Raw genomic sequence first — 12,302 nt, forward strand, 5'->3', positions numbered from 1 at the left:
CTAAATTAACCCTACAAACCCCCCCCCCCAAAACCCCCAACTCCTCTCCCCCCTTCAGAAAAAAAAACAAAAACCCTAACCCCTGAACTGCCGACGCGTGGACGCTTATTAGTGTCGGTTGGTGCTACCAACCGGGACAAAAGGCCCCCCTGCCTGGGCAAGCCACATCGGTCACGTGGAGGCCCATCTGTCCCGATTGGTATAAGAACCGGGACTAAAGGTGTTGGGCTTTAGTACCGACCCTTTAATCCCGGTTGCCGAATCGGGATAAATGGGCCTTACGAACCGGGACAAATGAGCCTTTTTCTACTAGTGTCGTGAGGGTCGCTTCAATGCTTGTAGTCGTCGCTAGGTGGTTTACGGACCTAGATGTAAATTTTACTTCTATCTTATAAAAAACAGAGTTGGTGATGATGGTTTTCATGCCATCCTGCAATATAGGCCATCCGATTTATATCTGACGGATAGGAAGAAAACTATGATAATTTTGCAAAAAGATACTCACACCCCTCTCCACATTTGCAAATAAAGCATTCCCTCGTTCGTCCTTTTCTCCCATAAAATAAACTACTCATACAAATACATCTTGATATCCCGTGCAACGCATGTGCATCTTGCTAGTTAATTCTAGTGTTTTTTTGTACTACTTTAATAGTTGATAATAGATTGAAAGTTTATGAAAAAAAGTATCGTGTTGCAACGAGGTTTGCAACATGATCGTATTGAGACGAGGTTTGCAACATGGTCGTACTCCCGAGCTGGCCAATCTTTTCTCTCATGGTCAGCCGACGGATGCGTAGCGCCGTCCAACAAACGATTCGCCCGTCACTGCGACGCGGACAGTAAACTCGAAACGACGTGTCGAGCAGTGGAGCCGTACGGTGTTTTAGCGGTAGAAGAAGGATGTGAAACGCTTGCACGCATGAACTACCGCGGGTGCAGACAAAGTTGCAGATCCCAGCCATGACGCAAACCACTAATCAAACCGAAATCACCTTCCACCTCAACGTGTCATCCGTCCATCCATCCACCGTTCCACTTAGCCAAGTGATCCTGAATCGGCCAGCTCGAATCGATCACTCGTGAGAAAGTTCCCGACCCAGTTTACCCAGACCGGCACGCCAACCCCGACAGCTACCGTTACCAACGCACACACTTTCAGTTCCAGAGCAGAGAAATACTGTACAACGGTTGCCAAACCCGCAACGACTCCAGAGCCCAGAGCCGTCCCGACACCTCCCGATCGTGACACGACTGAAATTTCACGTTTATTCCTACACAAACCCAGTGCGAACACCGTCCAAATGAAGCAGCGAAATGTTCCTACTCCCTAGGAGTAGTATCTTGCAGCAGCAACATCGATCTTAGAATGCACTCCCAAATGATTCCCTTTCTTTGCCCGTACGTACAACAACGACTGATAATGTGATTTCTATTTACAAGCCAAGGTGCTAGCTAGCTAGATCACCACACCCATGGAGTTACATTTACCTGGCTAAACCTAAGAATGCACTGCGGCTGAGCTAATTAATTATCAAGCTGCTAGTAGGAGTATCAATTAAAGAATAGCGCAGCGCATGCATGCATGCAATGGCGGTCTCTTGCCGCCACCGCATGCGCTGCGTTGCATCCGTCTACGTATGTACCTTGGCGAGCTGAACGATTCGGTCGGCTAATCTGTGTCCGCACTCCGGCTTCACTGCGGCGGCGCCTGGCCGGCGTCGGCGGCCATTTCGTGCTCCTGCGGCCAGGGGATGAGGCACTCTGGCGGGAAGCAGCAGTCGCACTGCCCGGGGCACCGCCGGGGCCACTGGCCCGCGCGCACCGCCTGCTCGCCCGTGGCAGTGGCCACGGCTGCGTCGGCGGCTGGGGAGTCGGCGGTGGCGTTCTCGTCGTCGTAGGGCGCGGCGGCATCGCGGAGCGGGCCCCAGCACTCGACGCGGTTGAAGTTGGGGTTGTTGGAGTGGAAGTAGACCCACACCGTGGCCTCCTCCAGCTCCGGGTGCTGGCTGAACAGGCTGCCGTCGCCGTGCACGAACGCCTTCAGAACCTGACCAAACCAAAGCAGAGTCAGAACTCAGAACATGTGTCCTATGCACCGTGCCAAGAGAACAAGCCACTTCACTGTCTAGCCACAGCAAATTTTGCAGATAATATTGAAATTTCTACAAGCAGTGAATTATAGTAGTAAATTTCTGCACATTTAATCTTCATCTGGAACTTTTGTTAAGGCATCAATCAGCTTGAGACCACAGTCGTATGATTAACTCAGGAGATTCTGTCCAAAATTTAGCCTTCCCAAGGCGGCAGACAAGATTGCAAAGCAAAAGATGACCTAGTCCAAAGCCCACAGCTAGCACATGCTGAAACTGTACGAGGCCAAAATAATGGTGACACGGACATAAAGACACTGTGTGTTGATCACGCTATGGAGAATCATGACGCTGAAGAAATTGGCCATCGAATTCGTGGCCAAAAACTCTCGCAGAGCGAAGAAATTCGTGGTCTTGAAAGAAAATACTATGTGGACGTGCGGGTGCCCACGTTGCGCCGGTGTGGCTGGCGATCGGCGTTGGCAGGTTGGGACGTACCACGGGGAGCTCCTTGCGGAAGATGTAGTAGCGGAGCGGCGCGATGAGGTCGAGCAGGAAGTGGCCGCCGGAGATGTGGCAGTGGACGTGCAGCGACATGGCGCCCTGCACCTTCTTCCACTCGGCCACCACCTCGTCCCGCTGCAGGCGGTTGTACCAGCCCTGCAGCTGCGCGGCGTGGATGGTGTGCGACACCGCCAGCGTCAGCCGCGCCGTCACGTCGCTGTGGGTGAGCGTGTAGGTCCGCGGCAGCTTGCCCGGGTGCTTCTCCTCATCCACCCCCACGAACAGCACCTTGAGCTTGGACGCCTCGAAGATGGCCGGACCAAACAGCCGCGCCCGCTGCAACCCACAAAAACAGAGCATCCAGTTCGTCAGCCCATCATGTCACCGGCGGGAGATATAGAGAGAGGAGCAGACGGTAAGCGGATGTGATTCTTCTTACCGGCACGACGTGGCGCCTCCGGCGGCCGAGCACGAGCACCTTCCCGGGGCGCGCGCCGGCGAGCCGCGTGCGCCGCTGCTGCTGCATCTGCTTGAGGTGCGAGATGGGGAGCAGGGACATGGTGGAGGCGGTGGCCATGTCTGCTAGGCTAGCTAGCTCCACTAGTACCAGTGAGGATCTTGTGCTCTGGCTTGGGTTTCACCTCGGAGGCAGACAGAAGTGGGAGCTGAAGCAGGGGCCAAGAAAGGAAGCCTATGGGGAGCCTATGAAACAGGGTCGGCAGCCGGGGTTGCCGGCTAGTTAACCAACCGGCGACGCTGTAGCTTGCACGCCTCGCTCAACCGGAGGAAGAAATCGATCGGCGACCAGGTTCAGCCGAGCGGAATCGCGTGTGCGTGCGGCACAGGCAGAGGGAAGGGAGCTCGATAGGATTCGTCGTTTGTTCCCCAAGTGGCACTGCTCGTCGGTCAGCTCGGGCTAGGAGAGTTATAGGGGGCCGGTTAGGGTAGGGCAGGGGTCAAGGAAGGAGGAGGAGGGTGGTGGTGGTGGTGGTGGTGGAGTGGGGGGTCGGGAAACGTCGCGGTTGTGTGCCGGGCGAGGAAAGCTCCGTCGCGGGGCGGGGCGGGGCGGACGAACGAGGAAAACGCGGGCAAGCGATCGGTGGCGTGCCGGGGACTGCCTGCGAGTGGCGAGAAACGGGTGGATCCGTCGAGCTCCGGTGATTTGGGATGGGCGCGTTGGCGCGAGAAGGAGCGAGGAACGCTTGGATGTCTCGATGTGCCGGCAGGTGGCGTCTCTCCATTGGTGGGAGCGAGGCTTGACCGTGGTTTAGCTCTACACACATGCTGTGGCCCGCGTGGCTGCTGGTCCCACTTGTCAGCCGCATATACTCCCTTATTGTTGTAGCGTACGTATCAGGGTCCAGTTTCCTTTCGGGCAGCTTGATCCCATTTTCCACCAAAACATGCTCAGTTGTGCTCGTCATATTTTACTACCACCTCTATATCAAAATATAAGACATTTTGAAGTTTAATTTTCAATTTTGCTAAGTCTCAGTCGACATCGACTGAGACTTCGTTATGTCTCGATCGATACTATATTCCTTTGATCTTGCACTGAGATCTGTACACAATTTTTCTTTTTAGTGTTTTATTTCTTCTTCTTATAAACTATATGCCACTTGATTAAGACTTGGTTCAATCTTAGTCGACTGAGACAACACTTTACCCTTGAATTTTTTTAACTTTCGGTCACAAACATGCAGTTCAAGTACTGCATTTTGAATCATTGGTCCAACACGACGTACTGGCAAACTTAGTTGACAAGATATTTCCAGTGCGTTGTCGTTCCGCACGCGACTCCAGTGGTGCATAGAGTGAGGATGCTTCACGGTACAGTTGCGTAATGAGAAGTTGCGCGTATATACGGTGCATGGTTTGACTGTATACGTGCACTGCACTGCACCAAGTGGATGCCAAACGCAGGAAATGTGGTGGAACCTCTTCTTGTCTGACCTAAGTCGGAACGATCATCGCACTAACCCCTTGCCATATATGTCCACGAAAGTCCGATGTACCAAATGGAAACACATGTGCTAAATTACCTGTTGACAGCTAAATGTAGTCATCTGGCTGCTTCGACCCTGCCATGCAAAGACAGTGAGACATACACTTCTACTTCCCCCGTAAAGAAATATAAGCTCGTCAAGAGGGCATATTTTGAGAGGTTTACAAACTAGATATGTCTTTCTACGAAGAGATGTCATTTCATCAATATGTGTGTTTTTCCTAAAAAAAGGACACCTTATTATGAGCAATTTATAATGAAAAATAGTGATACAAAATGGAAGTATCATACCCATAACCCAACAACCTCCAGCTCATAAGTATTAACTAATAACATAGAGTACTATTTCACTAAGTAAGATGACATATTTTTGATAATAACATTTCCCTCACCTCCAGCTCATAACCAAGACAACAAGTCACTATCTTTATATCCTTGATAGCACAAATAGAATTATTCACATTTGTCTTACTATCACCAAAATATTTCACTTATATAGATTTCAGTTGATACTACAAAGCTAACAAAGAAGGCCTTTGTTAGACCAAAAATTAGCAATGGTGCACGGTCACCTTGGTGCCTATTTCCAAAAAAAATATTTTTCTACAACGCAAAAAAACTGAATTTTCAAATCATTTTACTTTCACACATGACGTACATAAAAAAATACAAATATTTATTTTCAAATGGGCTTCTTTTTTTGTTATTATGCCGGATTTTTTGTATAGCTTACAAATTACATTTTTTCAAAAAAAAAATCATGCAGTCTTAGTGAATAAATACAAGTTTCCACACAAAAATTGAATTTTTTGAAACTTTTAAATACATTTTTTGATTATTATTTTCAAAAAAAGGGCACCAATGCGCCTTTTTTTAGAATCAAGAGCTCTATTAATTTAACCAGCGGGATTACAATCCTTCATCACACAGGCTGTGAGGAAGGTCGGAACATAGTTGATCCAAATACACCGACGTCTAGGGGAGTTACATTGTTTAGCACAAAGATGAGCTAGTTCGTTCGCTTCCCTCGAAATGAAGGACAATCGAAACTCCTCAAAATTCCCGCAAAGCTCTTGGATTTCCTTAATCATGGTAGCTATCTCCGAGCGGTCATTCTCTGGAGAATCCCAGAGTTTAACCACAATTTGGGCATCAGTTTCCATGTGCACTTTCCTATACCCCAAATCAAACACAAGCTAGGCGCCATCTCGTATTGCATACGCCTTCATGGACACAGCAGAAAGTCCATTCTCATCCCCAATTGCTTGAGCAGGAATTAGCTTTCCTTCGCGGTCGCGCACACCTAGTCCTGTGCCTCCCTGATGGGAGTCCTCTTGAAACGAGTCATCTGCATTTATCTTTAGGGTGGCTTGGTCCGGTGGCTTCCATCTCTGTACCTCCTAGGGCATCTTTGATTCATAGGATTGTAAAAACACGGGAATAGGAAAAACGTAGGATTGGAATGGCATGTCCATTGGATCCCTATAGGATTTGAGTTTGTTTGATTGTGTCACGGGAAAAACGGAGGATTTCTTTCAAGAGGTTGGAGTGGATGTTAGAATTCCTGTGAAATGTAGTACAAATGAATCCTTTGGAAAAAATCCTACATGATTCAATCCTACGAATCAAACGACCAACATAAAAAAAATCCTAAGGATTCTAATCCATCAAAGATCCTATGAAAATCCTTTGAATCAAAGAGACCCTTATTGGCAATTGTTGTCATCATTTTCCCGTCGCCGCTAGATCAGCAGCAACGTATGTTGCCCATTTAACTGGTTGCATCAAGGATCTTGTGGTCTCATCATGTGTGCGTGCATTTCTTTCTGTCCAGGCGGCCCAGGCACCACATAGAATTACACATGCATCTGACTGCTTAACCTTGTCATGATCCACCATACCCACAGCCCATGTTTCAGGACTTAACACTGGTAGCTTAACTGACTTAGCTTGCTTGACCTCCTACCAGAATAATTTTGCCCAAGTACAATCAAACAAGGCATGGCGGATGCTTTCCTCTAGGCCACAAGCTTCACAGAATGCTATTCGCTCAATATGTCTCCCGTAAGGAACAACTTGAGTTGGGACATACCCTTTGATCACCCTTCACCAAAAATTTCTTACCTTCGGCGGTACTGGGAGTCAGCACAATTTCCTCCAGAACCCCCTCTCCTGCCCCTCTGAGCTTGATCCTGAAACTGTATCACGCCGTAACGCGACCATCAGCTTGTATGCTGAACGCACTGAGAAATTCCCAAATCGATCCGGGGACCATGCCCAGAAGGTGCCCGAACACCACAACTTCTCACTCTTTGTTAGACCTAATATATTTGTATTTATTTTGCGGGATCTAATATATTTGCATTACCTACCTGTACCAAACAAATTGTGGAAACCACCAACCGTTGGGGTTTGTTTTGTACTCCCTCCGTTTGAAAATACTTGTCATCAAAATGGATAGAAAATGATGTATCTAAAACTAAAATACATCTAGATACATCACCTTTTATTCATTTTAGTGACAAGTATTTCCGGACGGAGGGAGCACATAACACCTACTATGTGTGTTATCGCACAAAACCCCATATATTAGTGTAATATGTTTAGCTAGCTCTAACTCATTTTTTGGCTTAGATGACGTGATCCTTTATGTGCGGGTCCCACTTGTAAGTGTACATGTAAAGAATAAACACCATCCACATCAACCGGTCAACTAAAAGTGCCAATCAGCTGATTTCTTCCAAACCAGTACTGAGTACATGTATGATTTACTAGTTTTTCTTTTGAAAACTATAATTTGAGCAAATTTTTTGAATAAGCAACTAAAACTATCAATATCTCCCAATTCCGAAACAAGCGGTCCAAATGAGTTAAATTTTCCCCGCATTAGTATTGGATAGATGTATGATTATTGAAAAGTGTTTTGTTCTTTTTGGAAAATGTTGAATTTTTTCCGAGAAATTTAAATGATGATCCAACTACAAATGGCAATATCTCCCAAACGTCATGAGCTGATTCTTTTTTTAATTTTAAGTTAAGGGAGCCAAAAATGATGAAATAGGGCTAGCTGCAACACATTGTTCTAGGTATAAAACCGACCTTGATAGTTGCTGCTTCCTACAATTTGCTCGGCTGTACCACATCGTCGTGTTTCGACCGACGCCCCGGTTGGGTGCATATACAAACACTGATGAAACACGAGACTCCAGGAAATAATACGAACCCGGTACACGGACGTAGTTGTCGATGTCGGGGAACCTCGGCTTCCAAGCTCCATAGGCTGGCTGGATGGATGCATGAGGGCCGAAACGGGGTCACATGGACGTACATTCGGCGTGTGTAGCAGTGTAGCACGCCGCGACGCTTCCAAAGCCACGGCGACGTCCATGCATGAGCAGTGGAGTACGTACACCGCCTAGCTCCCCGTCAAGCGACACGTCACGACGACGCCTTACGCGTGGTGTGTTCGCACGTAACAGTAGCTCCCATGCGTGAAAATGAACAAATCTGGCCTTTATCTAAAACTTCAACACAAGATAATCCCAATCTAAAAATATTTTATAAAACGGTCTTTTTTTGCATGACGTCCGGAGCTAGGACACCATACTAGAGAGTATGACGCCCCGAGCTAGGGCGCCATGGTAGCGACATGTAGCATGCCGTCCTAGATTTGGACATCATGCAAAAGAGGTCATTTCGTAAAAAAAATTCAGATTAAGGTAATTTTGTGTTGAAATTTCAGATAAAAGCTACTTTTATTCATTTTCACCTCCCATGCGCTCGTCGTCGCGGCCGGCCCTGCGGCGGCGACCACGTGTTCCGCGCGCCGGCAGCTAGCTCGTGTACCGGGTCGCGGCCGGCCGCGCATGTGCTGTCCCGGGGGATCCAAGTCCAACAGTAACTCGTACTAACGTCCAACAGTGGCACCGTACGTCTCCGGTTGTGGATCGGATTTCACGATCGGGCGCGGGTACGTGCGACGCGTGCAGCTTAGCTGGAAAAAATCGCGAGAGTTGGATCTGGCTCGTGTACCATGAGACGCACTCGATGCCGGTGGGTGGGCCTCGATCGTAACATGACAATGACTGTGTCGGCCAACGTACTGTACGATCTGATATATTGGATGGGGACCAGATATTGTCATTTGAGCACGGGCACCTTGAGCCTGTTTTTTCTTTCTTTATTAAGTTCAAAAGAATGGATTTTTACGGCATGAAATTTTTCGATTTCTTTTATGCACGTATAGCAATTTACTCCCTTCGTTCCGAATTTATTTGCCACCGAAATGGATATATCTAGACGTATTTTTACTTGTAAAAACATCAGTTTCTATCTATTTCCGCGGCAAATAATTCAGGACGAATGGAGTAGTATATCAGGCCAATCTTTCATCAATATACATGCTTGCATGTGAGAGATGCAAAAAAGATATGCAAAAAGCAAGGGCCGGAATTTTCTCCTTTTTGTGCAGCGTATAATACAAACGAACTGCTGAACGAAACTCACATGTAAGACCACATGCATGCATCTCATGTAAAAAAAACTTTCAAGCATCGTTTTTGACGGGTTAAAAAAATCGTGCTCCAATGCACCGGTGCTCCAATGGCTAGCGACAGAATGTGAGCGATTCGCACAGGTTAGTTCTGACTGGGCTAGGCCATTAGCAGCGTTCGGTGTTGTACGTGTTGTTCTCTGATTTTCCTCTTTTTTGTTTCATTAGTTTTATAAAAAAAGCAAAAAATACAGCAATGGTTTACCATAGGGAAAACTTCAGAACAATGGTATGCGGATATGAGGGATCAAACCCCAGACCTTCCATGACTGAATGGTGGTCGCTAGCACTGGCAGAGCTATGTGAGAGCAAAACTGTGCCATGGCCCGCCCTATCCAAAACATATGTACAAGTAGTGAAATAGTAATAGACTAGTTAGTGAGCAAAAACAATTCCTACGTAGCAGTGAAATTTTAGATTGGCCCGTCCTAATTTTTTGTTGTAGCTCCGCCACTGGTCGCTGGCCATTGTACTTTTTTTTGTCCAAACATATTTTGCTTTATTAAGAAATCAAGTTCCTGGGAATACAATGCAAGTCTGGCGGGTTGACAAGCCACACATAGCGCCTAACAATCAGATCTCCCACGACTGAATTTGACTCTCTCCCCTGGAAAATGGTGGTCGCTAGCTATTGCACTTGACAAACTTCAGTGTCCATATAAGCAGCGCGGGGTATAAGAACTAAAAGCCACTTCAGATTTAAGCATTTTTTCAAAAATTTGAACATGATTCATTTTTGAAAAAAAGTGAATATGTATTTTTTAAACGTGGACATTTAAAAATATATAAAAACTTGAACATTTCGTGGAAGCTTAAACATTTTGTGGGAATCTTGACATTTTTTAATCTGCGATTTTTTTTCGAGAAACAGGAACAATGTTTTTGCAATTTTGAACAAAATAAAAAATGCGAACATTTTTGTATCTGTCAACATTTTTTGAAAAACAAGAACCTTTTTCTAAATTTTAACAAAATTTGAAAACATAAACAGTTTAGAAAATATGAATTTTTTTTGAAAATACGAAAGATTGTTTGAAACTCTGAACAAAATCTGAAAAAGCAAACATTCTTGGGATCTATAAACAAATTTTGAGAGCCGGAACATTTTTTTAAACTCCGACCAACAATTGACATTGCAAACATTCTTTCAAATGAACAAACATTTTGTGAAAAACACAAACATTTTGAAAATTGTGAACATTTTTTTAAAAATAAGAACAACTTTGAAACATGAAATATTTTTGAAAATGGAAACAAATTTGCAAAACGTGAAGAAAATTTTAATTTTTTTGCTATTTTAATATTTATTAAGACTTGTGGAAAAGCTTCGAAATTCCAAATTAAAAAGTGAAAAAAATTAAAAAAACATGAACATAAATCTGAAATTCTAAACAAATTGTGAAATTATACATTTTTATTTTATAAAAACACAAAAAAGAGAAAAAAAAAGACAGAACAAACAAAAGGAAAAGGAAAGATTAAAAGAAAACACAGGAAACCAGTGAAAGAAACCACGCTCGGGTCGTCGTATTTTCGAATGAGCGGCAGTTTGACGCTTAATGCGGCAGTAGGTAATTCCAGATTGGATCCTAGTAAACTCGGTCCGTTTGATTGCATGAAGATTCTCTTCCTCCTTGCATCTGTATCTGCGGTCCGTTTGATTGCACTGCAGAGCAATTTGTTGATCTGCGGCCCATTTGATTGCACTGCATAGCAACGCGTTGATGTAGTAAGAGCAACTCCAGTGGGCATAAAATGTGTCTGCTTTTAATTTGTTTGGGTGGCTTGGTGGATAGGTGTCTAACCCTTGTCGACACTTTTCTGGGAAGACCCATTTGGTTTGTCCTATTCATTTTTAATTAATTTATCATTTTGGGCATTTTATACAATCTTAATTGGAATAAACGAAATACCGCACATGATTAAACAAATAATTCACTTAGTTTACAACCAAAAATAAAATAAAAATCACATAGTTTACAACAAGGTGAATTGAAAATTGTAGTAAATAAATTGGATGAAAATGACAAGATAGAACTATTGGTTTCCTACATGAGTCCAGATATGCTCAACTAAATCATTTTGAAGTTGAATGTGAGTTTCCGCGGTAATCCCATCCTTGGTCATAGATATTGTCATCAAGCTCATCATTTACGACCATATTGTGCATGTTCACACAAGCAATTACCACCTCCCACACAGTGTCAATGCTCCATCTTCTAGCAGGGTACCAAACAATAACCCAATGAGATTGAAGTACAATAAAAGCACGCCCCACATCCTTTCTTAGCACTCTCTTGTTGTACACCATGGAGGATCAAAGATTGTCTTCACAAATACAGACCATGGAGGAAAGATACCATCAGCTAGTAGTATCCCTTATTGTACGGGTGACCATTGATCTCATAGTTGAGCTCCGAGGAATTGCCTTCCAAAAGCCTCGAGAACATAGGAGAGCGTTGAAGCACATTGATGTCATTGTGAGAAACTGACATGACAAAAAAGTAGTGCCAAATTCAGAGATCTTGTGATACCACAACTTCAAGTATGACTGTGCAACCATCAACATGATCGTTATATTGTATTTTTAGGCAAATGAACAGTTCTTCAACTCTCAGTGCATACTATCTATGCTTCCAGGCATCCCTCGATAGCCTCTCGAAGCATTGATCGATAACACCTGGGTTGTATCCTCAACATTTGGTTCTCTCAAGTACTCCGACGGGCGGCGGCAGGCTGGTGAACTAAGATTTGGGGCTGTATAGTGATAAGCCGAACTGGATTTTTTCTTCTTCTTTTCTTTCAATGACAGGTGGACCCCACATGCTCACACATGATGTTATCGTTATCAATTGTCGTCGTTACATGTAAAACATTAAGCAGTGCCGCGTCAGTCTGATTAGCGGCCCTCATCTGTCATAAGCGCACTCAGTTGAGGCAAATGCACTGATCAGTGTTATTTGTAAAAAGATTACGATAGACACGGTGTTTTCTGCAAAAAAAATATAACATAGTGTTTTCTGCAAACTTAACCTTCAAAGCGGTGGTTTTTTGCAATTTACTCGACAAACAACATAACTTTGCCCTTGAATATTGACACTCTTTACTTCATGCCCGTTAAGTATGAGTTTTGGTTTGTAACTTCAGA

General features: G+C 44.8%; 1 protein-coding gene across 1 annotated transcript; it reads right to left on the reverse strand.

Annotated features, from left to right (window-relative positions):
• Positions 1-1,364: 1,364 nt before the first annotated feature.
• Positions 1,365-3,574, reverse strand: LOC125510103 (protein STAY-GREEN, chloroplastic). The gene is made up of 3 exons (XM_048675194.2): positions 3,037-3,574; positions 2,592-2,933; positions 1,365-2,050 (listed from the first exon to the last, which is right to left on the reverse strand). Exons 1-3 carry the CDS (start codon positions 3,172-3,174, stop codon positions 1,697-1,699), a joined length of 834 nt encoding a protein of 277 aa, XP_048531151.1. The 5' UTR covers positions 3,175-3,574; the 3' UTR covers positions 1,365-1,696.
• Between the last annotated feature and the right edge of the window lie 8,728 nt (positions 3,575-12,302).

This window comes from Triticum urartu, chromosome 5A (genome assembly GCF_056163025.1).
Source record: "Triticum urartu cultivar PI428250 chromosome 5A, HENAU_Tu73, whole genome shotgun sequence".
In the NCBI taxonomy this organism is placed as follows: domain Eukaryota; kingdom Viridiplantae; phylum Streptophyta; class Magnoliopsida; order Poales; family Poaceae; genus Triticum; species Triticum urartu.